Genomic DNA, 27,937 nt, shown 5'->3' on the forward strand with positions numbered 1-27,937 from the left:
GACAGCGAGGCTGCCCCAGGGCCAAAGCCTCTCCAGGGCTCCAAGCTCTGTGAGCTCCTACCAACCAGCTCCCACTGTCCCTTCGTGCCTGTGGGGACAACGGCTCCCTGCTATCTTGTCCCTGACCTCTGTCTGCCCCATCCCTGAAAAGTCCTGCATTAAACTCTCGCTAGTTAAACCGTCGGCAGAAGGAAAACACCAAATCTGATGTCACAAAACCTTTAGTTGACATGCACCGCACCTGGCCTTGCACCCATGTGGGGTAAATGATAATAAATACACATCTACACAACACAGTTATGTACAAAACACTTCTCTTCAATCAACAGGCAGCAATCTTCTCACTCAGCAGACCTGTATCATCATAGATGTCACCATGCTATCGAAGGCCCTGCAAAGAGAAACGTGCAATTGAGAAGAGACCTGGCCCTCCACCCCTGCCCAGAGGCAGGCTCTGTGGCACTGCCTGAACCCCACGCCTCTCTGGAAGTCAGTCTTTAACGTCCAGATGAGTGAACTTAGCTGAGAGACCAGGACGTGTGTCCTGCCATACTTGGCAACGAGAATCTAAGTTCCTGCCTCCCACTTCCCTCCAGGTTTCCCGAGGTCCTGCCCGCTGGATTCCCAGACAGGGTGGAGGAGCTGCAGTGTGGGCGTGCAGGGCTGCAGTGCCCCGAACAGCCGAGGAGACACAGGTTCTACGTAACAGCACTGGCTTCTCCCCGCTGGGGCCCAAGATGACCCAAACACAGTATCACAGGCACCAGAGGAAGGGCCTGGCTCAGGTCACTGTAGTGTCCTCACACCTATGGGCTGCAAGAAGCCCCTTGGGAAGCGTGTCTAGAAATGTACGGAATTCCCAGGAGCAGGCTTGGAGTGTGTGAATGCTTCTTTCCGAAGCAACGTCATGACATCCCAAAATTAAGACTATTTGAAGCTATTTGAGGATAGCTGCGATCCCATTTCCTCACCATTCCAGTTCAATATCAAAGACAAAATTAGGCATTAACAGGAGGATGTTTTCCCAGAAGGCTCCTCTCCATATGCCTGAGCCCTCAATGGGTTCTGCGATGGTGCCCCAGTACCTAATGGGTGCACATGGGAAACCAAATAGGTGAGCTCTGTCCCCCAAGTCCCATCTGTTTTATATGTTGGCAATATGGGTGAGAGTTTGCTTGAAAAAATAGAGTTCTGCTGCTTCAGAATTGCTGCCTTAGGAGAACAGTGTCCATTGCTTAAAAAGACCTTCCCTCCCTCACTTCCAACATCATTGCCTTTTAACAAGGCAGGGCCTACAAATGAAGGTAGCAAACATGATAGTAGGCCCACCTGGACTGAATGCGGTCCCCTGGGTTATAGAAGGGGTTACACATCACATCAGTGTAGGAATTGTGCAGCTTCCGGAACATCTGCAATAAGAACCAACAGTTTTAACTCACATGTACACAGGGTTACTGCCGTATTTTTTGCCTCTCAACATTTTTAAACAAAGGGAAAACAAACAGCCCCAGGCACAGCCTACAGGCCCCCTGCACTTACACTGCGAATTTCATTATCACGAAGTGCTGTGTTGGAAGAATCCACCACCATAACAAACTTCACCTTGGAATTGGTCACGTAGCCATATCTGCACAGCTGGTTAGGGAACAAGCTGTCAACACAGGGACTCTGTGACAACATGAAACAGCCTCACTTGAGAGTGTGAAAGCAGAAGGCCATCTGTGCACGCCCTTGGCTCCAAAGCCACTTTGGAGAAGCATGGCAAACCTTGCATCACAGGAAATGCCCCAGGCTGGGCCTGTCTTGCTGGGTGTGACTGGACACCTCCTTGGGGCAGCTTCTGGCATTTACTAGAGAAGCAAAGGGCAGGCAGCTAAACCCCACCCTGATTCAAACTCCAAGGCTGTCCTGCCCAGGCCCTGCCCTTTATGAATCAATGCTTAGCTTGGTAGTGTTAACTGATAAACTAGAGATTTCACAAAGGACAAATCCTGCCTGCAGTGTCTATACCTCTAAAGGCCACTTCATCTCATAGAACACGGGCTCCGGGCAAGCATCGCTGTGGGCAAGCTACATTACTGCTTGTGGGAACATCTTTGAACTCCGTGGGTTTCAAGCCATCTGCCCCAAGGGAGTGGTCAAGATTTTACAGTGACTTGTGGGGCAGCACCTGACAATGAAATGAGTGAACGGATCATTCCTTGCTCAGAAATGGGGGCCCCCGCTGAGAACGAAACCCTTGCAGGCATAAAGTAGGAGCTCCCCAGCTCTTCTATAAACCTGGCAAAGTCACAATTCTCTAGGTCAGTGGTTCTCAACCTTGGGTGCACATGAGAATCACCTGGGAATCTTTTTAAAATCCTGATTTCTGGGCCTCGTCCTCCGGAAATTCTGTTTCTTTGTTATGGGGTGAGGCCACAACATTAGTAACAAAAAAACAGAATTTCCAGAGGATGAGGCCCAGAAATCAGGATTTTAAAAAGATTCTTAGGTGATTCTAATGTGCAGCCAAGGTTGAGAACCACTGCTCTAGGTAATTCAAGCCTGGCTTTTCCCACATCATCCTCCTAATTAAAGGAAAAAAGGGCAAAGTCTCAATTAGCCTCAAGCGGCCCTAATTCCCCCTGGGCTAAAAGCCCTCACCTTTTTTCTTTTCAAGTGATGGTACAAAATGCCTTTCAAGGTTATCTGATCCTACAGGACATCACACAACTTCAGGCGGAATCCCTGGATTCCAGCCCCGTGGGGAGGAGCCCGCTGACAGGCGCATGCTCGCTGCGAAGGATACACCTTGTAGTCCTCTGTGGGGTACAGCAGGCCCAGGTAAAGCTCCCTCTGGTCCACCAGGGCCTTCCCCATTGCAGAGATCTTCTCATCCACCACGTCCAGGGACGTGTGCACCATGTAGTGGAACTTCAGCTCATTCTCCGTGGGGACACTGCGGATGTAAAGAGGGTAATTCTGCAAGAGAGGATGAGGGCAACTGAAGTGATGCGAATCCACTCTGTGCGCACCGATGATGAAAACGAGGCCAGAGCACTTCGGGTGGAGGACCAGCCAAGTGCCAACTGGCCACACGAACACACTCTCATTCTCTAGAACCCGTCGGTTAATTTTCCAGACTGTGGTGGGTCATTTACCTCCTCTGGGGGCTCCGGCCCAGCCCCAGCCCCAGCACGCGCTCTCCTCCGGGCCCCCTACTACTGGCTGCTTTCTGACACACCACCTCTTGCAATCTCTTCACCGTAGCAGAGGCACTGGCCTGCCCTCTCACTGAACTCTTCCAGGCTTGGTTCAAACCTCCCTCCATCTCTTCATATCCATCGGAGTTCACAGCATCTTCCTGGGGGCTCCCTCATGTCACAATTCCCTTGCCTGGCGCTGCCCAGATACAGCGAACACTACACCGTCCCTGCTCTGAAGGGGCTGACATTTGGCGGAGGAGTCCCCAAATCCACCAACAAATAAATAACGCGCTGTAGCTAAGAAGGAAGCCAGCGCCCGGAGCTCCGAGGCAGGAACGCCTCCTACGCCCGGTCTCACAGGGGACACAGAAGGGCCCTGTAACAGGAGCACGTGGACAGCTCCCAGCGCAGAGTCGGGACTCAGACACAGCTTTCTCAGGAAGTTAGACCTGCAGCGGCCAGCGAAGGGGGTGCAAGGTGGGGAAAGGGGGGCGGGGGAGAGGCGTCCAGGCGCAAAGCCGGCGGTGAGAGGGCAGAGCAGAGCCCGTCGCGGGGCTGCCAGTAATCCCGACGCTCTGGGGTGGAGGGCGTCACGTATGGGGAGGGAGGAGGCGACCGGGTTATTCCGAGAGTAGCAGGAGAAGGAACGGAGAGGCTTCAGGCGGGAGCGTGGCGCCATCTGGTTTGTTTTAAAGCAGCGCTGTGACTGCTGTGCGGTGTCTCTCGTCTGAGTGGGCGCCGGCGTGTGCGGTGGACAGGATGGAGAAGTGGGGGCTGTCTCGGGGCGGGAAGGGGGTACCGGCGGGGAGGGGGGGCGGGGGCCGGGCCCCAGCGGGAAAGGAGGGCCCGGCTAGTGGGCGCCCGGGGATGACGCTTGCGCAGCTGCAGACGCGGATGTAGGCGGCGCCTCCCCGGAACCGCCCCGACGCCGTCCGCCCCGCGAAGTCCACCGGCTGAGCCCTCCGGGGCCCTCCGAGCAGGGAAGGGGGAAGGCGGGCAGCGAGGGCGGGACCTGGGCGGGGGTACCGGCGAGCGCCGGAGCGCTGCGGGGCCACCCGCCGCCCGCGTACGCACCTCTTTGGCGATCACCGCCACGCACACCGCCATCTTGGGAGGCCCGGTCGGCCACGTCACGTGACCCCCAGCCGGTCACGCGGCTGCCCGGGCCCCGCCCCTTCTGTCACTCAGCCGGCCTGGCCCCGCCCCGTCGCCCTGCCGGAAAAGCTGCCCGCCCTGTTCCCGCCGCTGGCACGGATCCTGCAGCGCCCGGCACGGTTGCCATGGCGGCGGTTGCTGCGGCGATGCGGTGGCGGCTGCTGCAGGTGATAAGTGTAGCGGTGCTGGGGGCCAGTGGTACCCCGCAGCCACCCAACATCCTACTCCTGCTCATGGACGATGTGAGTGCGGGCTGGGCTCCGGGAGAACGCTGCGCACGGGGCGGCGGGTGGGGGAGTCCCGTGGGAGAAACGGCCGTGAGGGCGGTCAGCCGGTGTAGGGGTAGCGCCTGGCCCCGCGGACTGCAGCCTGGCGGGCGAGTGACGCTGAAGCGAGGGAGTGATGTCCTGCCTGGGAGAAGATCCCTCCGCGTTATTTGTTCCCTTTCTTGCCCGTTCCGCTCTGGAAGGGTGGAAGGGTGGAAGGGCAGCCCGGATCAGCTGCCGCCCCGCCAGGTGAGAACCAGTCTCGTAGCAGCCCCTGCTCAACCCTGCCCTCCCACCCCGTGCGTCCAGGGGCAGGGAAGGGAGTGACAAGCTGACCAAGACTGAGGCTCTTCCTGTTTAGAAAGTCGATTCTTTGCACCTGCCCTGCCCCAGAGCTGCCCCTGTCCACTTGGGCAGGTATCTCTGGCCCTGATGAGAATTCTAGGCACAGGTCAGGTCTTTAGCTGAAGTGGAATAATGTCCCCTGTCAGGTGTTTGTGGACCAGCCCTTTGGAGGGTAGCAAGGTAGCAGGATTCCTGCATGGGTGCAGAGTGGTTCACTTGTCCCTTTGCAACCCTGCCCCTGTGCACGTTTCCAGACCGGGAGTGAAATAGGAATTCTGGTAAAGTAGGGATGCAGACAAACCTGGGCTGGAGGTCCTACTCCCCTGAGCTTGGAGAAGTTACTTGTGTCCTCTCCATCCAGCTCTCCTCACGGTGATGTGAGGACTGAGGCAGGGCAGAGGGCAGGCTGCGATGTCAGGCCCTGTAGTATGATCAGACAGTGTCCTAGCATACAGCTCCTAAAGCGCTTGGAGTGAGAGTGGTGTCTGGTGTGGTAATGAGTTAGATGGCCGGGGCCCTGGGTAGCTTCATGATGAGGTCCTCAGAAGGCCAAGGTGTGATTAGAGGTGTGATTGAAGCCTTCAGCACAGCCCTGACCTCCAGGGAGGGAAGAGTGAGTGGCTGGAGAATGAGTTCCATCGCCAGAGGTCAGTGATTCAATCAATTGGGTAACAAAACCTCCTTTGGGAAAAACCCTAAACAACAGGAACACGTGGAGGAGCGGGAGAGAGTGGGGAGCTTCTTGCGCCTTCCCCATACCTCAGCCCAGGCACCTCTTCTTTATAACAAACGTGTAATAGTAAATATAGCACTTTGCTGAGTTCTGTGAGCTGTTCTAGCAAATTGTGGAACTTGAGCAGGTCTGTACTCCCAACTCATAGCAGGTTGGTCAGAAGTTCAGGAGGCCCAGAACTTGTGGCCGGCCGAAGGGGGTCAGTCATGTGGGATTGAGCCCTTGACCTGTGGGGTCTGAGGCAAGCTCCAGGTAGATAGCGTCAGAGCGGAACTGAATTGTTGGACTCCTAGTTGGTGCCCAGAAAATTGGAGAAGTGGCTGGTGTGGAAATCCCCCACAGTCAGTGTCAGAAGTGTTGTGAGTAAATACAGCTCAGAGTTCCCCAAAAGGCCAGCAAAGACGCTCACTGGAGCCTTTGAACGAAGGCCAGGAGCCTCACATGGCTGTTGGACAGCCCTGGCTGGTCTGGATGGAGACGTGCCGAGTGTGTAAAATATACTCAGATTTTGAAGACTCAGTACAAGAAAAAGGATGTTTTTTAAAAAAAATCTCACTTAGTCCTGGCCGGTGTTCTCAGTGGTTAGAGGATTCCCCCTCCCCCCCTCCCCCCATTATCACACTGAAGGGTCACAGGATCAATTTCCAATCAAGGGCAGGTATCTGGATTGCAGTGTAGGTTTAATCCCCAGTCCGGGCGCATGCAAGAGACAACCAATCAATGTGTCTCTCTTACATTGATGGTTCCCTGCTTTTCCTCTCTTTCCCTTCCCAGCCGTGGGCAAACTACGGCCCGCGGGCCGGATCCGGCCTGTTTGAAATGAATAAAATAAACAACAAAAAAAGACCGTACCCTTTTATGTAATGATGTTTACTTTGAATTTATATTAGTTCACACAAACACTCCATCCATGCTTTTGTTCCGGCCCTCCGGTCCAGTTTAAGAACCCATTGTGGCCCTCGAATCAAAAAGTTTGCCCACCCCTGCTCCCTTCCTGTCCCTCTCTCTCCCTCTTCCTTCCTCCCTTCTACTCTCTCTAAAAATCAATGGAAAAAAATATCCTCAGGTGAGGATTAACAACAACAAATCTTAGTAATTTTTTATTATAATAATGATTTTTTTTATTATGAAAAATTAACAGCATTCAGATTAACCTGAAAAGATCATAGAAACCCACCCATAATTCCACCACCCAGAGATAACACTGGACATGCTTATTTTTAGTCTCATAAACTCTTCAGATGATGACTGCTTCTATAGCAGATTCTGCAGCCCTTCAGCTGATCCATCCTAATGGCCAGTAGGGAACTGCTTCCTAATGAACAACACGTTAGTCTTGGAAATGCTTGCTTTTTGATTCAATATCCGTCTTCTCAAAGCTGGAGTCCCTGTCAAGCGGTCCCTTTTGAATGGTGAGACTCCAGCTGAGTGCTGTGTCTGCGAGGTTTCTGCCCCTTCCCCTTCTCTCCAGCGTGGCAGTGGGTGCGTGAAGCAAGTCCTGTGCCCTCCAGATTATTGGAGGTTTGTCCAAGTGATAACATTTTGGATATACATGCATACTTCGGAGATTTTGCAGGTCTGGTTTCAGACCCCTGCAATAGAGCAAGTATCGCAATAAAGCAAGTATCACAATAAAGTGAGTCGTGACATTTTTGCTGGTAGCGAGTCATGCCTTCAGTTTTTTAAAAAACAAAACACCTACGAAGCACAATGAAGAACGTGCAGGTAAAATGAGGAATGCCTGTACTGAGTTAAATAGAGTAAGTTAGCCCTCATTCATCTTTCTTTTTGCCTTTTTAATGAGGCTATTAGAAAGTGCAAACTTACACAGGCGGCTCCTGTGCATTTCTGCTGGGAGTGTCGTTTAGGCCCTGGAGGTTCTGAGTGGTGGAGCATGACCAGCACTGGGAGTATTTTTACTCCAGAGGAGCTGAGGTGGGGAGCCTCCCTGTTGGGTGCCCCGGGGTGGGATAGCAGGAACCGGAACAGTGGCCAGGAGCCCCAGGGCTGGGCCTCTCTGGTGCCGTTTCCTTCTTGTGGCTTTGGGCTTCTCTGGCAGCTGAAACCAAAGAAGTCTGGAAGACTTTTGCCCTGGTCAGCAAATGTGGACAAGTCAGGACTTTTTGGTGGGAAATAACAGAAAATGCATGGAAAGCGACTTATGCAAAATAGGAAACCCAACTCTCCTGACTGTACAGCCTGGGGCAGCCTTAACTTCAGGCAGCGGGATCCAGAAGCCCCTTGCTTCGTGCCCTCGCTGGCCTTTATGGTCAGCAGGCCCAGTGAGAGGGCGCACTACCGTGAAGACTCAGTTCGTACCTCTGAGCCAGGCTCGCTGGCTGGGAGGGGTCTGCTGGCCTATGTAGCTGAGGCCTCTGGCCAAACACTCCCCCCACACACACACACTCACTCCCACCCCAGAGCCAGTCAGGGAGCAGGATGGAGAGGGCAGGCAGACCCTTTCATCTAGGGTGGCACCTTATATAGTAAATGGGAACATGGGCCCCTTCCCGTGCTCCAACTCCCCTCCCACCCTGTGGGAAATATAGTGAAGGCCACCAGTAAGTGCACTATGAGACCTTGGGAGCCTAGCCAGCTCCTCAGTCAAGAAAACAGCTAGTGTTTTGATCTCACACAGTACCTCTCCTCCCGCCACCTCCCCCTGCATGCTGTTTTTCTGTTTTCCTTTTTTTAAATCCTGGCTCAAGGATATTTTTTCCATTGATTTTTAGAGAGAGTGGAAGAGGGGGGGCAGGGGGGAGAAGAAACCTCAATGTGAGAGAGACACATTGATTGATTGCCTCCCACACACGCCCTGACCCAGGCCAGGGATTGAGGCCTTGGCCAGGAATCAAACCTGTGACCTTTCGGTCCGCAGGCTGATGGTCTAACTACTGAGAAACCCGCTAGGGCATGTTTTTCTGTTTTCAGTAATCTATAAAACCTTGTGCTGGGAAAGTCTTGGGTGACAGTGAAACAATAGCACTGGCTGGCCACCAGCGGTTCTCAACCTTCGGGTTAAAAACAATGAAAATACATCCTGCATATCAGATATTTACATTACGATTCATAACAGTAGCAAAATTACAGTTTGCTACTGAATGAAGTAGCAACGAAAATAATTTTATGGTTGGGGGTCACCACAACATGAGGAACTGTCTTAAAGGGTCGCGGCATTAGGAAGGTTGAGAACCACTGCTAGTGCATCCGCAGGCCGGGTAGGACTTAGTGATTCAACTTGATCGGTGGCAGCCGGTGCAGCAGTAAATTTCACTGGTCGGCTGCCACCAGTGTACACATAAGTCCTAATAAACTCATGTCTCTTACAGCCAGTCCTCCAGGTTATTTCTTTGGGATCCACAAACAATACACTGAGGTTTTCAGGGACCTCAGCGCTTTGCATAACACACCTGGTAAGGGTAGGGATAGCATCTGCCTCCTTATCCTGGGTGTGTCCTCAGACCCAGGACAGTCCTGGTAGACATGTATTGAATGAGTTTAGAAGACGTTGAGAACAGTTTCTTCACTGGACCTGACTCAGCTCTGTTCTCCAAGGCTGATGAGGCCAGGGTCAGCGGGGACAGAACTCCCTCCTGGGACATTCCAGCCCAACTGGGCCAAGACCACTCCTGCTCCCGAGGGCCTCACACTCTTGGTGTCTCGGTCCCTTATTTGCAAAACAGTCTAAGAAGGACCACTCTGACTACCGAGGAAGTTTAAAGTCAAGCTGCACGGAGGCCAGCCTCAATGTGACCATGGTGGGCCCATCAAGCAGGTGTCCCCAACCTCAATGTGAGGGAGACACATTGATTGATTGCCTCTGGAGCCAGTCAGTGGACCCTGGGAAGCCAGTCCTTCAATGCATTGTGTCTGTACAACAATCCCTTGTAGCCAGCAGTGACTGATTCTTTCATTGCTCCAAAGTCTAGAGATTCTAAGTGAAAGAAGGGTTCAGAGCAGGAAGCAAACTGTAAGTCCTGTGACTTTTGTTCCCTGTGAACATGGATGGTCATGTAGAAGATACTAAATACTGCTTGTGAGATGATTTCATTTATTCCTTAATAACTGCAAGGTGGATGTTAATATTACTATTTTTGTAGCGAAGGAAGCTAGTTAACAAGTAATAATAGAATGGTGTTGAGCAGACAAGTTAAAACAGTGGGCCAGTGACTGCTGGCCTCAGAAAGGCCTGCCTGTAAGCAGGTTGGCCCTTGCCTGGCATCTGGAACCTGAGATTTGGGGAAGATCCCATCATTCCCCAGTAAGAAGTCTCCCTGAACCTACATTGTTTATGTAAATGTCACATATTGAGTACCTGCCTTCCTCCTGGAACTTTGGTGGGTGCCAGGCAAAAGATGCCATGTGACCAGCCCCTCTGCCTCTCTTGTTCCTCCAACCCAGGTCTTGCTCTGCCCAGAGGGACAGCAGCCCACTTGTGCCTAAGTGGACAAATCCACACTTGGGGTGGTGTGGGGTTGGGGGTAGGAAGGAGCCTCAAGCATGCAGCCTGAGAGCCTTCTCCAGGCCAGGCCTCAAGCAAGCTGTGCCCTCTCAGCCTGCACTGGGGCTCCTGCTAAGTCAGCCGATGCTACTGAGGTGCTTTCCTGCTCCCACAGCCCCAACCTGGGCCCGTAGGCAGTGACCTGGGCATGCAAATTTCTGCGGGGTTGGTGAACTCAGGCACGTTGTCCCTTCTCCACCCAAGAGCACCCCACCTTCTTTTCTTCTGTTGGCTGTACCTCTCTTCCGGCACATATTTCATTTCAGCTCCTATTGTTACCAAATGGAAAAGCCATTTCAATGACTTCAAAATAAATCATCTCCAAAGAAATGCAAAGCTAGAAGTGCCAAAACTAGAACCCTAAAGCCATAAGGGCCTTTGAGAGCAGATAGCAGGTCAGTCAAAGGCAAAGACCCTGAGTGGGCTCTCAGACCCCCATATTCACAGCCAGCCTAAAGCTAGGAGCTGGGAGCAACGGGAGAAGGCAGTGCCTGGGAGAAGCGTGGAGGCCGGATCTCACCTGAGGCAGTGTCACCCCTGGGCTCACCCTTATGGGAAGGGTGGCTGTATAACCTACAATGCAGAGAAGGCGCATTAATAATTACAGTCAGACAACAGACCTAACTGGACCGTCCTGGCAGATCTGCGTGGACAGCCATCCGTGTATGACCCTGAGTTGCCAAATCTCTTCATGAGATCACCTGGCCCAACTCTCCAAAATGTCTGCAGAGTCAATCCCGTGGCTTCCAAATTTTCCAGGTCAGGTCAGCACACTGCTGTGTCTAGTCTTAGGCGAGCACTTTCCTCTAAGTTCAGACCCTTGTCTTTTCATACAGGCCTGAGGTTTCTTATTGGCTGACTCACCAGGGGCCCCTGGAGAAACGGGGAACCACTGGGTCTTACCAGGCCTCAGCAGAACACAGGTGCCTGCACCTTTCTAACTGCTCTGCTGAGACATAGTTCACAGCACATACAACGCACCCAGTTAAAGTGTTCAATTCAGTGATTTCTAGGATAGTCGCAGCATTGTGCAGTCATCGTCACAGTCAACTTCAAATCCTTCTCATCACCCCAAAAAGGTCCCGTCCCCACTGGCAGTCACTGCCTATTCTCCTCCCTTGGCTCCTGGCAACTATGAGTCTGCTTTCTGCCTCTGTAGATTTGCTTTCTCTGAGCATCTATAATAATAAAAGCGTAATATGCTAATTAGACTGGACAGCCGGACGACCTTCCGGACAAAACCAGGCTGCGAGGGCCAAGGCAGCTGCTGCGGCTGCGAGGGCTGAAGCAAGCCACCGTGGCTGCGAGGGCCAAGCCCCATGCATGAATTTTGTGCATGAGGTTCACCCATGTGGTAGCATGTGTTAGTGCTTCACTCCTTTTTGTGGCTGAGTAGTATTCCAGGGTTTGGGTGGACACAGGTGTTCATGCATCATCAGCTGGCACTTGGCTGTCTATACCCTTTGGAAACTAGGAATAGCAGCACTGCTGTGGACGTCGTCTGTACATTCTCGTGTAGACATATGTTTTCAGCTCTGTTTCGGGGACACCCAGGAGTGGAATCACTAGGTCAGATGGTCATTTCACTCCAGGTTTGGTGCTCAGATACCTTACCTGGAGGGAGTAATGTGTCACTCCATGAGGGAAGGCCTGCAGCGTGCAGCTGGAGGCTGGAGCAGCCCCGGCCCCTGGGCCCTGTTCCACAGCTGCAGCTCTTTCCACCTCCTGCCCTTTGTCTAGGGGAAGAGAGCAGGTAGCCACTGTGAAAGTGACACCCGGGGCTCATACTGAGGGGGCATCTGAGGAGACCCAGCTTGGAGGGACCTCGTCACAGTTCGTCCAGGCTGTAGTAGTCGTCCATAGTGTGTGTATTACTTTTCCTGGAGCATAACAAATTCCTACACATTTGGTGCCTTAAAACAACAGAAGTCTTTTCTTTCCCAGCTCTGGAGGCCAGAGTCTGAAATCAAGGTATTGGCAGAGCTGGTTTCTCCTGAGATTCCACGGGAAGATCCTTGCTGCCTCTCCCCAGCTTGTAAATGCATTGCCCAGTGTCTACCTCCATTGTCTCTCCTGTGTGTCTGTGTCTCCTCCTCCTCGACGGACACCAGTCATTGGACTTAGGGCCCAGTATGACCTCATCTTAGCTCATTACATCTGCGCTTCCAAATGAGGTTACATTCACAGGTTCTGGGTGGACATAGATTTGGGAGCCGCTATTAACACAGTGCCGGACAGATAGACCATGTTGTGTTTATTCATTGCTCACTTGATGGATCTGGGGTATTCCCTTTGGGCCACCATGACCACGCTGCTATGCACGTGCATGTGGTTTTGGTGGAGCAGCTGGGTCACATGGCCGCACTCCATTCACCTCTGTGGGGAGTCTTCCACTTGTTCAGTCACAGTCTGCACACACACTTACGAGGGCTTCTCCTCTATGTTGGAGACTCGGGCGGAGGTGAGCCCCAAAGCTCAGCTGCTGCTCATGCTCCCTGTGCCATACCAGGCGTTGGGTTGTGAGGGAGCTCTGTGGCATGGGCCCCAAAGATAGGAGGAGGTTCAGTCCACCTCTCCATGCTTTTTCCTGCAGATGGGGTGGGGTGACCTGGGAGTATATGGAGAGCCTTCCAGAGAGACCCCGAATTTGGACCGGATGGCCGCTGAGGGCATGCTTTTCCCAAACTTCTACACGGCCAACCCCCTGTGCTCACCATGTAAGTCAGGGCGGGCCCACGGGCACAGGGGAAGTGGGCACAGCAGGGGAGAGTGGGCACAGCGCAGCATGGGGCCAGTTGGGGAGGGGTCTGGCATGAGGAGCAGGCTGCCCTGACAAAGGTGGTGGCTTCACCACATTTCCTTGAGGGCGAAGGGGTCTGGCAGGCGTGTGGGCCTTTCTGTTGGCTTCCTGGCACTTTGGGTCCCAGGCTCCTTGTTGTGTGGGGCAAGGGGCCATAGGCCACTGAGGGCTTGTCCCCTCTAAGGGTCGGTGAGGCCAAAGTCGCTGCATGTGGCGGTGCTGAGTGCTGAGGCTTGTTCAGAAGTGCTTGGCTGGGAAGTGGTTCTCCTCCTGGGGACGGGGCGGGGTGCAGGGGTGGGGCAGCCTATTCCTCCTGTCCGGGAGAATCACTGCTGCTGAGGGGCTTCCACGTGGACGCTGACCTTACGAAGGAAAGTAATGCTGGGTGGGGAGCACACGAGGGGCCATTGGGACCCCGCATCTCAGTGTCCTGGGAGCCGGCCAGAGTGATTGCAGGCTGGACAACACTGGGCTGCAGGGCCTGGCCAGAACTCCCCGGGACCGGCCTCTGAGCCCGTCAGTACAGGGGTGGTCTGTCCACCCAGCTCTGGAGGCTGGTGGGGACTTAGACGCTCTGCAGAGCTGGCCACAGGCCTGACGCATGAGCATTCTCATCGTGTTTCTGTTTTTTTGCCTCCACGCAGCCAGGGCGGCCCTGCTCACTGGACGTCTGCCCATCCGCAATGGCTTCTACACCACCAACGGGCAGGCCAGGAACGGTGCGTGTGCATTTGGGCTGCGCCAAAGGTCCGGGAGGCCGAGGACCAGAGGGGGCAAGGGAGGGGCATGTGTCACCCATTCTCACATATGACCTTCCTTCTCCAGGATAACACTCATTACCCAAGGTCAGGGGCTTTGTTTGGATTACAACATGCCATTTTAAAACAGATTGTAGCACTTCCACAAAAAACAATGCATTTTAGGCAAGTAGAAAGGAAGGTGAGGTTAATGCCTCAGGGATTCGGGGCAGAGCTCCGGTCACTGCTCACTGCTCCTTCCCTGCCGCGTTCTGTCCCAGGGCACAGTCTGGTGAGTTGTGCACGCCCCACCCCACCCCCTCAAGGAGCACTGCCGGAGGGAGCAGGCACTGTGAGGTCAGCAGAGAACAGCCCTTGGAGAAACATAGTATGGAAAGCACAGGGGAGCCTGGTGTGCGTGGGGCCCTCGTGGTATCAGATGACATGTTCTGGAGACCCCTGGGCAAACCAGCAGCAGGGGTAGGGCCTGGGGCTCTGCCTGATAGTCCCAACCCCCTGCAGGTCCGTCCCCACCCAGTACTGTGCTTACTTTGGGGAAGTGCTTGGACGACCCCGAAAGTACTGGGCAGCAGGGCCAGCTCCTCACCAGGGCTTTTCCCGTTGACACTGAAGGGCCGGTTCTCAGACCCATGGTCTTCGGCAGCACTTCTGTGTGTGTGTGTGTGAGTGGTTCACACGCTGTGGTGCTCTTCCAGCATATACGCCTCAGGAGGTCGTGGGTGGCATCCCGGACACCGAGCTCCTCCTGCCCGAGCTGCTGAAGGGGGCCGGCTACGTCAGCAAGATCGTGGGCAAGTGGTGAGTCCTGACACCTACCTGGCTGGGCACATCCGCACATGGTCACTGCTGCAATTTCCAAAAAGGGAAACCTTCTTGGGTGAAAAGTAGAGTCTTTGACTTCCAGGTCCGTGTAGATGTCTGACGCATTCTTTCAAAAGCTGGGATGGCTGTGCTGCTGGGACTTCCCGTCTCTAGGCTGGGGTGTTGGCTGTGAGCCCATCGTTCTCCTGGCATATTGCACATGCCAGCCACCTGCCCCTTCTCCCTGTTCCTCTCCTGGTGCTGCCTGGTGCCGCAGTGTCACCAAAGGAGCCACATTATTGCACATGCAGTGCTGTCATGGATAGCACACGTTGTCAGCAAGCACAAGGGCTCTGTCTGGTGGTGAAATGAAGAAGCAATTAGTGGTCAAGATGGCAGAGTAGGTAAACGCTGTACTTGCCTCCTCGGACAACCATGTCAAATTAAAACTAGACTACAGAACAGCCATTACCGAGAACCGCCTGAAGTCTAGCTGAACAGAAGTCTTATAACTAAGGATACACAGAAGCCATGTCAAAATTGGTGGTTACAGAGGTGTTCCTATGTTGTTCAGAAATATTTTATAATACTTTTTAAAAACACCCTAGAATAAGAAACATTGAAAAGCAAAAAAAAAAAAAAAAAAAAAAAGCAGCAGCAACCGTGAGGTAGAGAATAGTCATGTAGTCATGCAGTGTGGAGTCTTTGAGATCAAATGATCATGATTGTAGAAGCTCACATTACTACGTATGCTGTTTATACTGTTTTAAGCATGTTAAACGATTTCTGTCTCTTACCCCCTGAGGATGCCTAAGTGGGTTGGTGTAAAGGTCAGGCATCCTCTTTCCTTTTCTGGGTGTTGGGGCCTTTGGAGAACAGCAAACCCACTTCCTACAGGAAGCTTTCCATGATTCTCCATCCCTAATTTTCTCTCTAACACACTGTGGACCCTGTGCCCTAACCCCTCTGGTACTCACCATCAGTGCTTTCTCAAGGATGAGTGCCTTGTCAGTGCCCCTTTGGAACTGCTGATCTTTGCATGTTGACTGTCACAGGGATGGGCAAACCGCAGAAACTGGGAGAGTAATTGTCAGAAAATCCTGGTGATCTGGAGGCTGCCTAATGAATGCTTTCTCCCTCCTGAAACAAGTTGGGAGCTGCCTGCCAGACAGATGAGCTCAGAGGAGGTAGTGGCTGCAGAATAGAGCCGGTGGGGGTGCATTGGGCTAAGGGAGCCCTGTTGCCTGCAAGGTGCAAAGCATTGCCCGGAGGCCCAGGGAGGTTAGCAGAGGCCGGCTGTGAGGCCTGCCAGAGCCATGCCAGGGCTGCGCTGGCGGAAGTAAGAGCCCCCAATGACCAGGACTCTGTACTCAGCCTGGCAACTCTGCCTTGGGTCCAGCGGCCTCCCATTCATAGCCATTGCCTCGGGGCAGCCAGACTGGAATGGGAGTGTATCTCCGTGAGGAGAAAGATGAATGCAGAAGGAGGAGTCCGATAGGGCCCAGAGAAGCAACTCTGGCGGAACTTGAGGAGGTGGACACAGTGCTAGCGGATGAGCCAGGGTCAGGTGGCTATGGCAGAGTAAGTACTGGCTCTGGGAGTCCTGGGGTAGAGGGCTCGGCCTCTCCTCGACCCGGTGGGGGTCCTGTCACAAGACTGTAGTAGGGAGATGTTGGTTGGCATGGTTGTGGCTGCTCTCACGTCCTGCCTCAGGGCCCCAGCACCACAGACTTGGATTCCCCCAGTCCAACCAAGGAACCTGGACTCCTGTGAGATGGGGCTGCGATATGATGCTGATCCAGCTCACCTTTGGGCAGGGCTGGCCCCGCTGCTGTTTTGGAATAAGCACTTTAAATTGACATCTCAACATGAGGAGGACGTTGGCTGGTGATTCTCTTAAGCAAAGGCCATTTGAGCTAATGGGTGTGGGTACACAGAGAGTCACACACGGCCAGTGCTGGAGTGAGGTATTGAGAAATGACAGGCCATGTAGCAGCAGCCCAGAGAAGACATGGGTCACAACAGGAAGCACAAAGCACAGACGTCGCAGCAGAAGTGACACGCAGCTGGCAGAGAGGCTGGAGAGGCCCAGGGTGGGTGCCAGGCAGCTGTCTGGAGGCAGAGCATTTTACAACCAGCAGTGGGGAACGGAGGCCCCAAGATGTGCATTACCGCTGCTCAGGTGTGGCTGGCTCCGTTCTGGCCTGCATCCGCCCAGGCCTCCCTCGCTGCCACACATCGTGTCCTCTGACCGAGTGATGGGGTGGTGCAATGAGCTCACAGTAACTTGGAGTTCGAGTGGCCTCTGAGCAGTCAGGATGGGGCCTGCCCGAGTGCAGCAGAGGAACAGGACCCTCCACTCCAGGGACACAGCTTTCCAAAGACACGTCGCTGCGAGAGGCTGCCTGCCAAGAAAATCTAGGAAACCCATCCACTTTCCAGGGTGGAGTGGGCCTGCTCCCCAGGGGCCAGAACCCAGAACTGCCTCTATTAGCCCTGAATTCCAAGGAACACGTGGGGCCGTGCTCAGGGGCCACTGGAACTGGTTCAGATGGGAGCATGTCAGCCCCTCCCATTGGCAAGAGGACCCAGTTAAGTGCCCCCAAGGGGAAGGGGCATTTGGGGACAGGGAAGCAGGGCACAGCCTGGCAAGAGGCTCTCAGCTTTGCCTGACACCCACCGTGTGGCACCCACTCTGCTCCAAGCAGAGCACCTGGGATTCCGAACAGCTTGACAGTTGTCACCTGCAGGCCAATTGCTATGTTCTCTTCTAGTCATACCCATCCCCATTTCTGGCCAAAGCACTGAGTTGGTGAGCAGCACTAGCTGGTCCTGGCACTGTCCCAGTCTGTGGCTCTTAGCAATAGCCTGGCAGTGTCGCTGGGGGAGGACAGGCATTCCTGAGTCTCCTTGGGGGTGAGGTCTTTCTGTGCCCGGGCTTAGCATACTTTGGGTGCTGGAGGGACATTCTTTCATTAAATGTTCTGTGAAGGTAATGGACTGTTGCTGCTTGTAACTTTGGGGTGCCCCATGTGGGACTTTCTGAAGTGTCTTGGGTCCCTGTTTCCAGGCATCTGGGCCACAGGCCTCGCTTCCACCCCCTGAAGCACGGATTTGATGAGTGGTTTGGATCCCCCAACTGTCACTTTGGACCTTATGACAACAGGGCCAGGCCCAACATCCCTGTGTACCGAGACTGGGAGATGGTTGGCAGGTAATGGTCCCTTCCCTTCTCTCCCTTAGATGCCCAGCCCAGCCCTTGCCCTCTGGGGCTGCCCAGGAGCTGGACGGAGTTTCTGGAAACACCTGCACTGGGGTCCCGGTGTGCTGGGTACTGTTTGGCAGCTGGTTGTCCTGCCCAGAGCGGTGTAGGACTCACAGCCTGGGCTACCGCTTGAGCCACACCTAGGGGCCTCTCACCTTTTTAGAAAATATGATGAGAGCCAAAGATGCTCTCCAGAACAAGGTGTGTTCACATGGTATCCGGGCGCCAGGTCCATACAGCCCTGTGGCAGGTCCTGGGTTCCCGCTCCAGAGGCCAAGTTGGCATGTCGGCTGCACGCCAGATGTTGAGGAAATGGGGATCATCACAGAGGATCTGATGGGGTGAACCCTACTTGTGAACCTGCCAAGAGCAAATCGCTATCTGAAGGGCAGGTGGCCCTAGGATTGCCCTGGTCCTGTCCACGTCCTGGCAGTGGGGCACCTACAGAGTGGTCACGCCAGGTGGGGCCCTGGTCTTTCCTGAGTTTTGTTTGGCTTAATTTTTCTTTCTTCCTTTTTTATTATTAATTTTTGGTTGATCCTCATTATATATCAGTCGACCAAGAAGCTGGGCCACTTCCTTGCCTTTTGTTTTTTTTTTAATTTATTTCAGAAAGGAAGGGAGAGGGAAAGAGAGAGAAACATCAATGATGAGAGAGAATCATGGATCGGCTGCCTCCTGCACACCCCCCACTGGGGATCGAGCCCACAACCGGGGCATGTGCCCTTGACCAGAATGAACCCAGGACCCTTCAGTGCACAGGCTGACACTATCCACTTAGCCAAACCGGCTGGGGCTTCCTTGCCTTTTTAAATAGTAGCTTTATTAAGAGAATTCACACATGAAACAGTTACCCGTTTATGTAAAATATGGAGTTCAGTGCTTTCTGGTACATTCACAGCATTTGCAGCCATCACCAGTTTCCGAAGATGTCTGTCGCCTCAGGAAGAAAGCTCACTCATTAGTGGTCACCCAGCCTCAGTAACGAGGACCTGCCCCTTGCCTTCGTCTCGTTCGCTGTCCTCTCTGCCCTTACACAGTGCTTCCCTCCTTCTCCTAAACGGTGACCGTGGCACCAGTCTGAGCCCCCTCTGTCCTTGAGGAAACTGTGACCTCAGGAGCAGTGTGAGCTTCCAATTTCATTTGTTCATAAGTTGAGCATCTCCATCGTTCTTTTAAATGGGGCACGTGGCTTTGCCTCTGACATCGGGGAGAAGAGGCTTTCTTTACCTGAAATTTCATTTCTCTCTGGATCTATTCATTCAGATTTTATGAAGAATTTCCCATTAATCACAAAACAGGAGAAGCCAACCTGACTCAGATCTACTTACAGGTAAGGGAAGCCGGGCTGGCAGGCTCTGGGGCGGGGAGTTCGCCTTCGGGCAGGGGCAGATGGTGTGTTCTTCTCCTCAGGAAGCCCTGGATTTCATTAAGAGGCAGCAGGCAGCTCAGCGCCCCTTCTTTCTCTACTGGGCCATCGATGCCACACACGCGCCTGTTTATGCTTCTAAGCCTTTCTTAGGCACCAGTCAGCGAGGGCGGTGAGTCCTTGGTGGTAGAGCCATAGGCCTCTCTTCCCACTTGGGAGGTTCAGCTGTGCTTGATTACATCCAGGGACAGGGCACTCAGTACCATGATGTGTTTTTGTGTGTGTGTTTTTCTTTAAATATATTTTTATTGATTTCTGAGAGGAAGGGAGAGGGAGATAGAAACATCAGTAATGAGAGAGAATCATTGATTGACTGCCTCCCGCACAACCCACACTGGGGATCAAGCCTGTAACCCGGGCATGTGCCCTGACTGGGAATCGAACTGTGATCTCCTGGTTCATCGGTCTGTGCTCAACCACTGAGCCATGCTGGCCGGGCCATTATGTTTTTAATGATCGATTGTAGAAAAAGACTGCCGCATCTGTGCCTCGGAGCTATCCATCAGCCCAGGCTTGGTGGGAGGAGGGCTGCAGCAGTGTGTTCGGAGCTCACTAGGTTAGCTCTGAGAACTTGAACTTTCCTCCTCCTCCGTGAATTTGGTCTGTTTCGTTGTAGATCCCTGAAGTCTTCGATCACACTGGTACCCTTGGCCACCTGCTAAGGAACCCATCTTTCCCATAGGTACGGCGACGCTGTCCGGGAGATCGATGACAGTGTGGGGAAGATCCTGAACCTTCTTCAGGACCTGAGGATCGTGGAGAACACATTTGTTTTCTTCACATCTGACAATGGTGCTGCCCTCATTTCTGCTCCCAAAGAAGGCAAGTATTTAGAGTGTCCCCAAACAACACTGCACTCAAGAATACTGTTCCTCTAAGACTCACTCAGGCCCCCTCAGGCACCCCTTGGTCGCATATCTTTTGATCTTTTTTTTTTTTTAACAATTTTTATTGATTTTAGAAAGAGGAAGGAAGAGATAGCTAGAGACAGGGAAACATCGATGTGAGAAGCATTGGTTATCTCCCACGGTGCCCCGACCAGGAATCAAACCCACAACCCGGGTATGTGCTCTGACTGGGAATTGAACCCGCCACCTTTCAGTGCAGGATGGTGCTCCAACTCACTGAGCCACCGGCCAGGGCTGGTCTTGTGCTTCTTTAAAAATGCCAGGGCCTCGGCAGGGCCCTGAGTCACTCAGGCAGCTCGGGAAGGAAGGCCACGGACAGCAGTCAGCCCCACAGGGACAGGCCTGCATCTGAAGGCCTGGGGACCCCGTGGTCAGGGAGCTTTGGGGGCTTTGGAATTTCAAGTGACAGGAACAGCACAGCTGGCTCAAGCCAAGAAGCGACCCTGTTGGCAACAGAAAAGCAATCCCTGGTCCAGGCCTGGCTGGTCCAGGGCAGTCAGGGTCCTGTGGGGCCTGCCGTCCATGGCCCAGCCTCACGCTGGGAGGGACTTCGTCTTCCTCCTAGACAAGGGGTGGACCCCTGTCTCCCAGCAAAGGCCCAGGGCCAGCTGAATGTTGATGTCGCTGCCCGGCCCTGAATGGGACACTCAGGAGAGTCCTGCCCAGTCTTGCCGGGACCACCAACCTCCCAGCCTGGACTTGAGCTTAATCACCCCAGCCTTTGTTTCTGCTTTATGGAATAGTTCATATGGACAGAATCTCTGTGTGCATCTCTAAAAAGATACAAATGACAATGAGGTAAAAATCGGTGCACCCACCACCCAGCAGGACATTGGATCAGCCAGAGCTGGGGGCTGTGCCCTCTGACCCTTCCCCAGCATGGTTTCGGGACCACCTGCTCACAGCAGCGCTTGTCAGAAACAAATCTGCATCCTGTCCGCGATGGGACCCACCCCTGGAACCCGGGGACTGATACATTTTAACTAGACTCCCCACCTCCTCCAACATGCATGGACGCTCCTAGACACTGACATTGAAAGGTTGTACCTAAAAAGCAGCGGAGAGTCCCAGTGACCTGCTGTTGGGATATGGTCTGTGGTTCTGTTTGAAGAGTGTCTGTGTCCTGTGCTCACAGAGTGGTCACGTTCTCTGTTTCTGAGTAGTTGCTCTTCATTTTAGGACCAAAAAAATGGGCACCATGTTACAACCTCATCCAGGATGGTTGCCTGGGGCAGAGCCATCTTGAGGCATGCCAGCCTTGTGCTGGTCCTTTGCCTCCCTGATGGTCTCGGTGCCTCAGTGTACCAGCAGTGTTACCTTCGAATTGCTGGGTGGGGCCAGGTGCTGGCAAGTGCCCCCAGTAAGGCATGTGTTGCCGGGGGACTCAGAATAGAGACAGCTGATGGGCAACAACTCTCCCTCCCCAGGAGGCAGTAATGGCCCCTTTCTGTGCGGAAAGCAGACCACATTTGAAGGTGGGATGAGGGAGCCTGCGATTGCATGGTGGCCCGGGCGCATCCCTGCAGGCCAGGTGAGTCAGAGGTTGGCCACGTGGTCAGGCCTGCAGTCATCCTGGGGTGTGGAGACTGTGCCCCCTAGGGACCTGTTCCCTCCACCCACTGCTCTCCTCCAAACGGGGCCCCTCCTGAGGGAGGCAGCTGGTGAGTGAGGGATGTGTGGGGTGGACTGGAACGGTCCTCCATGGACATGGCATGGGGTGTTAGTAGCTGCCAAGGGAGGAGGAGGCATCAGTGGTTAATAAATGTGGCAGTCCTGGGTGCCACTGAGTGGAACCGGTTTCTTTCCTGCAGGACTTGTCAGAGCCTTTGGTGTGCAATGTGTACAGTGAACTTCTGGAAGGGGCATAGAGCAAGCTGAGTTTTTAAAATCTTGTTTAGCCATAGAACCTTTTTTCCCAAAGTGCATTTCCCAGGCCACTGTTCTGTGGACACGCTCCCAGAGACAGCAGCAGCTTGACCGTGTGGTTGGTGTCTGTCTGCAGTGCATAGGTGCAAACCACAAGGCTGGGTGCCCGGTCCTCTTGCTGGACGAGGTGTGTGTCTCGTTCCTCAGAGCCCTCACTCTCAGAGCCCCCCTCAACTGGGCACCTTGATAGAGACACCTCGAGGGGCCGAGACTACTGTTTGTAGGCATGTGAGTCACTGGACTTGAGCCCACTGCTGACATGAGGACTTCAGGGTCAGAGGGCACAGCCCCCAGCTGGTCTTTTTGCCTTCTAATGAGCTTCTTCAGAGAACACTTAGCCATGCTGGTGTCAGCTCAGCCCTCACAGCAGTACCTTCAGGGGCCTGGGTCCTGTGGCTGCGAAACAATCACCACAAAGGGCTGGACCGCACCTTCGCTCTCCCACAGTCTGGAGGATGGCAGTCCAGCACCGTCGGGCTGGTTCCCCCTGGGGGCTCCAGGAGAGAACCCATTTCCTCGTCTTTTCAGGCTTCTTGGCTCTTGGTCCCTCCCTCCTCCCCTCCCTCCATCATCCAGGCCAGCAATGGCTGTTCAAGTGTCACCCCATCGCCCTGACTCTGGCCCCCCGCCACTTTCCCAGTGTTAGGACCCTGTGATTTCCCTGGGCCACATGGGCAGCCAGAATCAGCCCTTGTTTTAAGGTCAGCTGATTGACAACCTGATTCCCCTTCTCCTGTGTAAGGAAAAATATTCACAGGGTCCAGAATCGGGGCCTCGTCCAGAGCCCACCCAGTTCTCCACTCCTGAACTCTGGATCTGGGTGCAAGAGCCAGGTCAGTGGGGAGAACCCGGAGAGCCTGTCATCGTCGTCTTCACCCCCATTCTACATGTCAGCAACTGAGGCCAGTGAGAGGCAGTCCCTCGTCAGGACCTCCCAGCTGGCAAGCAACAGAGCGGGGGCAGACTCTGGGGTGTCCCCGCACCTCCCCCCACTGTCTCTCTCTCCTGGGACCGCTTTCCCCACCCGCCCTGCCTGTGGGAAACTCCAGCCTTTGAGACCCTCTGCCCCTTGCCTGCCTGGCCCCCTGCCCTCTGGGCCCTCTCCCTGGAGGAGGAAGAACATCGCACAGAGCTACTCAGCCCCTTCCGCACCGCGTTTCATGGCACACACTGAAATTAAATTAGAGGGGGCTATCAGGCCTGCACCCTGTGATAACTATGAGGATTTTACTTTACAACGCCCTGCCATCTGTCCAACCAGCTTCACATATTTAGCTCTCCCCTTCACGCCTGGCAGGGTGACTTTATTAATTGTAGCCTTTGATTCAGAGTTAGGTCTTGAAAGTGCTGATAACAGCCTCCGTGACTTCCTGCCACGGCCCATGGCAGACAAACTGCATTTTCTAAAAGGCATTGCGTGCACGTTGAGAGTGTCTGTTTTTCAAAAAGAGCATCTTCCGTGAGGGTACCCAGCTGTTCTGTGCTGATATGAGGACTTCAGATACCTGCTCCTTCCCACACCACCCCCACCCAGCCCCGCAAGCTCTCCTTATTTATTTTTGTCAGAGGGTTAAAGTATCTGGATTCCTTTCTTTCTTTCTTTCTTTCTTTCTTTCTTTCTTTCTTGTCCTAAAAAAAAAAAAAAAAAAAAAGGTGAGAAGGGAGGGGAGCCATTGGAATGTTTCTCCTCCCCTCTGCTCCACAGAATTTTTGAACCAAACTTTGACCTTCATGCCACACCCCCACCCCAGGCTGCAGAAGGGATGATACCAGTGGCTGCCGTGGGTGTGCCGGTTCCTCCTCGTGTAGAGGAATGGAGACAAGGGTGCCCGGGGTATGGGAAGTGCTAGGTTGGGCAGTGGCTGGAGGTCTTGGCAGGCAGTGGGAATGAGGGGGTGCCTGCCTTGCCGATCTGCCGACAGTCTCTCTGGGGTTCTCCCCACTGACCTGGCTCTTGCCCCAGATCCAGAGCTCAGGGCTGAAAGAACTGGGTGGGCTCCAGACAAGATGGAGCCATGTGTGGGAAACAGACGTGCGCCCGACACCAGTGGGCAGCCCTTGCCCAGAGCGGTCTGCTCCTTAGGCCTATCCACGGGGACAGCTGCTCTGGCTCTGGCCGCCAGTCCTCACCCCTCCCCAGTCCATCTGCTCTCCCCTCCTGTCCTCTCTCCCCTCCCTCTTGCTCTCCACGTGGCTCTGGGTCTCGAGGGTTTCTTTTCTACCTGCACTTGTACCAGAATTGGGAACGCACAGAGTCAGTGTTAAAATGACGTGGCAGTCGGGCACAGAGAGGGCAGGCCTCCTGAGGGGGGACCCTGCTGTTGGCTCCCTGGGCAGGCTGGCTCCCATTCGCAGGCACTAGGGATGGGACGGGGTCCTGCCTGCTCTGGGGTGAGACAGCCGGTTTGATCCCCACTTAGCCCCTGATCTCCCCGAGGCCACTCTCCCTGAGGTGGGAGGGTTGTGTGGTGGCCACACTCACCCAGACACTCATGGATGTGAGGAGCTCTTGGAGAGTCGGGTCAGGTGGGATGGGACGAGGCCGGGTGAAGTGGAGAGGGGTGGGCATGCGTGAACACATGAACATCATGTTCCTGTGTGGACGCATTGTAAAGGATGTGGTGTGTGTGCAATTATGTGAGCACACATGTCTCTGTAGACCCAGCTGGACAGCAGCAGGACACACACCCAGGGACCTGGCCCCTGGCCATCGTCTGGTCAGGGCAGGGTGTCCTGAGTGAGTGTCCACCCATGTCCCTTTCAGGTGAGCCACCAGCTGGGCAGCATCATGGACCTCTTTACCACCAGCCTGTCCCTCGCAGGCCTGGAGCCACCCAGTGACAGGGTGATCGATGGCCTTGACCTCCTGCCTGCCATGCTGCAGGGCCAGCTGATGGAGAGGTTTGTTCTAGCCGGGTGCTCACCCCTGCCCAGTCTTCCAGCACCGACAAACCAAGTGATGGAGCCAGAGCTGGCTGACAAAGCAGGTCTCCTCGCCCGGCTGGCTTGGGGCAGAGGGAGGCAAGACCTCTGGGACGTTCTGGCGTGAACTTCATCCTCCCTGTGGGGATCATCACTTCTGCCTTGACCGTGGAACAGGAGGGAACATCCCTGTGCCGGAGGCACCAGCTTCCCCAAACCTCTGTAGACTGGCTGTATTTCACCCCCCACCTCTGCACCAGAATGCCTCATGTCCAGAGTCAGTATCTCTTCAGCCTGAGACCAGCTACCCATTTTGGATTTAGGGCAGGGGTTAGACAGGCTCGTGTTCTTTTTTTGCATTTAATATGGCTTATTTTTTTCTCTCTTGAAACCTGGTGCAAGAGCCTGCTCACTGTGGGGAGGGAGGGTGCCAGAGGCTGCAGCCTCAGTGAGCTGTCGGCCTCTCGGGACCAGAGCGCCTGCCCGCCACCTGCTGCTGCTTCATTCTGCGCCCGGCCTCCCAAAGCCAAGAATGATAGAAGCCAAGGCCTCACCCTGCAGCCTCAGGGACCTCTGCAGCTTGTGCTCATGTGATTTCAGCATGGTCGTTTCTGTAAAGTCTCAGCCCTAACCCTGTGCCCGCAAGTCTCTCACGTCACCTGACCCTTCCCCTTCTTCCCTAATAGGCCGATATTCTATTACCGTGGCAACACACTGATGGCAGTCACCCTGGGCCAGTACAAGGCCCACTTCTGGACCTGGACCAATTCCTGGGAGGAGTTCAGACAGGTAAGGGCGCTCAGGGCTGTGGGCTCCGCACCCCCCATACCCTGTCCTTGAGGAGGACCCATCTGGGCAGAGGAGGCCGGCAGGAGGCTTGCGTGCAGTGGTGATGGCCACATGATCTCATGCTTCCTGCCTTTTGTGCTTAACTGTGGTAAGAAGGATTTGGGATGGATGGTATACCACAAGGATAGCCCCTTAGCGTCCTGGGCACCCCACCCTCTCTTAGGCCACCCAGTGCCTGGGGAAAGGAGGACTCAGGCCAGGCTCAGACTCAGCAGAGACCTCAGGGCCCAGGTGAACGCAGGGTGCCTTTCCCTGACCCCCTCTTGCTTGTCCCCCTCCAAGGCCTGGTCAGTGTTCTGTGGCCTCTGAAAGGCTGTCATACTGTCTGCATCATGCTGTCTGCCCCAAGGGCTTGTGGATCAGATGCCACATACGTGCTGGGTCTGAGCTCTCTGCACATGGTCTTGGATTCCTGCTGCCGGTCCTGCCTGCCTTTCCCTCCTCCTGAGTCCTCTCTGCCACCCCCTCCTACACACAGCCCCCCCCCCCTTCCAATGTCTAGGTCTTTAGATACAAGAAAAGCCTGCTAATGTGCCTTAATTGGGAGGAAAAGCAATTTAAGTTAATGAAAAATCTAAATACTGGAACACTCTGCAGCACTTGGGATGCAAATTGCAGATTTAGTGGATCCTGGGTCTGGTCCTGGGCTGGGTGGGTGCCATGGCCAGGGGCCACCTGTGCAATGCATGGACCCGGGTGCTGTGCAGACGTGGGCACTTGGGCAGAGCCAAGGACAGTGTGTGCTTCCTCCATGTGGCCCAGTACCGTGACCATCCCCGCCTGTGGTCGGCAGCACCCACTGGCATTGGGCAGGCTCAGCTGGACCCAGCGAGCCTGTGCACCTCTGAGCACCTGAGTGTCCTGTGGGCCTCTCCGGCTCTGTCACAGCCCCCAGCCTGGTCTCTTCCAGAACTCTGTGTGCAGCAGGGCAGAGCCATGTCCCCGGGCCTGCACTCGTCCTCCCAGCCCCCATTTGGCCCTTCTGACTTATGGCCACCACCTCCTGTCCCCATCTCCTGACAGGCAGGACCACACCTGGTTTGCCCCTTTAGGAGCCCAGGGGCTGAGAAGCTGTAGAGAAACCAAAAGGGGCCCAAAGCTGGCAGTGTGTGGACCCTAGGGGCAACCATATGGCCTCAATTCTGCCTCTCTGCCCCTCCTAATCACACCCACAACTCCCCCCACCCCCAGGCCTCTAGGGTCCCCATTGTTGGCTGCTTGAGAGTCCAGGAGGCCCAGCTGGCAGGTGTGACTGGTGTTCTGTGAGCCACCCCGGCCTCCCTGTGGCTTCCTGCTGTGTGGGCTCTCAGGGCTGGGTCCAATGAGCGCTGACCCAAGTGAAACACAGCCCAGCTTCCACCCACCCAGAACTCTTTAAAATGCTGGGAGGGCCTGGCCAGTGTGCTCAGTGGTTGAGCATCAACCTATGAACCAGGAGGTCACGGTTCAATTCCTGTTCAGGGTACATGCCTGGGTTGCAGGCTCGATCCCAGTGTGGGGCGGGCAGGAAGCAGCCAATCAATGATTCTCTCCTCATCATTGATGTTTCTATCTCTCTCTCCCTCTCCCTTCCTCTCTGAAATCAATAAAAATATATTTTTTTAAAAGTCCAGTAACTGCACAGCCTGCCCTGACCCAACCATGTTTACAGTGGGGTTAGAATGAGTCAGGAGGCCACCTCAGCACAGCCGGTGACACCACCGACACCACCCCCACTCGCAGCCCCCACCCAGTGCTCAGCAGGGTGCCCTTCTTCCAGTTCCTCAGGGTTGCCTGTGAGAGCACCCGGGTTGGTCTGGTCTCTATGGCTTTTGTCTTCGTGAAGCACAGAAAATTCTTTGCTCCAGTGTGTGTAGACATTAGGGGAGGCCCCCCAGGGTGGACACAGGATCAGGCTGTGAGTTTACTGCATCACAGCGCATGCGAGGAGATGGAGAGCTGCACTGCTGTTTTGATGGCCCTTCTCCCTCCTCCAGGGGTCAATAAAACTAAGGGGTGCATGAAGTTCTAAAGGACCCCATGACCATCAACAGCTGAGTACCAAAGAGACTTCGATATCCTCCAGTCACTTCCAGACAATGAACACATTAGGGA

At 54.4% G+C, this 27,937-nt stretch overlaps 2 protein-coding genes across 4 annotated transcripts in view; one reads left to right on the forward strand and one right to left on the reverse strand.

Annotated features, from left to right (window-relative positions):
* Window positions 1–205: 205 nt before the first annotated feature.
* Window positions 206–4,377, reverse strand: TRAPPC2L (trafficking protein particle complex 2 like). 2 transcript variants are annotated; one of them, XM_036345947.1, is made up of 5 exons: window positions 4,260–4,377; window positions 2,789–2,938; window positions 1,540–1,627; window positions 1,330–1,409; window positions 206–391 (listed from the first exon to the last, which is right to left on the reverse strand). In XM_036345947.1, the coding sequence occupies exons 2-5, from the start codon at window positions 2,902–2,904 to the stop codon at window positions 346–348; spliced, it is 330 nt and encodes a 109-aa protein (XP_036201840.1). In that variant the 5' UTR covers window positions 2,905–2,938; window positions 4,260–4,377; the 3' UTR covers window positions 206–345. The 2 variants fall into 2 exon arrangements, with proteins under 2 accessions (XP_036201840.1, XP_036201839.1); XM_036345946.1 differs by having other exon boundaries at window positions 2,789–2,961; window positions 4,260–4,358.
* Window positions 4,340–27,937, forward strand: part of GALNS (galactosamine (N-acetyl)-6-sulfatase) — a 30,187-nt gene continuing 6,589 nt past the window's right edge. The window contains exons 1-11 of one of the 2 annotated variants that reach the window (XM_036345945.1): window positions 4,340–4,582; window positions 12,779–12,902; window positions 13,630–13,704; window positions 14,439–14,541; window positions 17,615–17,758; window positions 19,076–19,142; window positions 19,223–19,350; window positions 19,921–20,060; window positions 21,574–21,677; window positions 24,837–24,973; window positions 25,681–25,783. In XM_036345945.1, coding sequence (XP_036201838.1) covers window positions 4,466–4,582; window positions 12,779–12,902; window positions 13,630–13,704; window positions 14,439–14,541; window positions 17,615–17,758; window positions 19,076–19,142; window positions 19,223–19,350; window positions 19,921–20,060; window positions 21,574–21,677; window positions 24,837–24,973; window positions 25,681–25,783 — 1,242 coding nt within the window. In that variant the 5' untranslated portion in view covers window positions 4,340–4,465. The remainder of the gene's footprint in view (window positions 4,583–12,778; window positions 12,903–13,629; window positions 13,705–14,438; window positions 14,542–17,614; window positions 17,759–19,075; window positions 19,143–19,222; window positions 19,351–19,920; window positions 20,061–21,573; window positions 21,678–24,836; window positions 24,974–25,680; window positions 25,784–27,937) is intronic. The other variant, XM_036345944.1, reaches the window with a different exon arrangement.

This window comes from Myotis myotis, unplaced genomic scaffold (assembly GCF_014108235.1).
Source record: "Myotis myotis isolate mMyoMyo1 unplaced genomic scaffold, mMyoMyo1.p scaffold_m19_p_19, whole genome shotgun sequence".
NCBI classification, from domain to species: Eukaryota; Metazoa; Chordata; class Mammalia; order Chiroptera; family Vespertilionidae; genus Myotis; species Myotis myotis.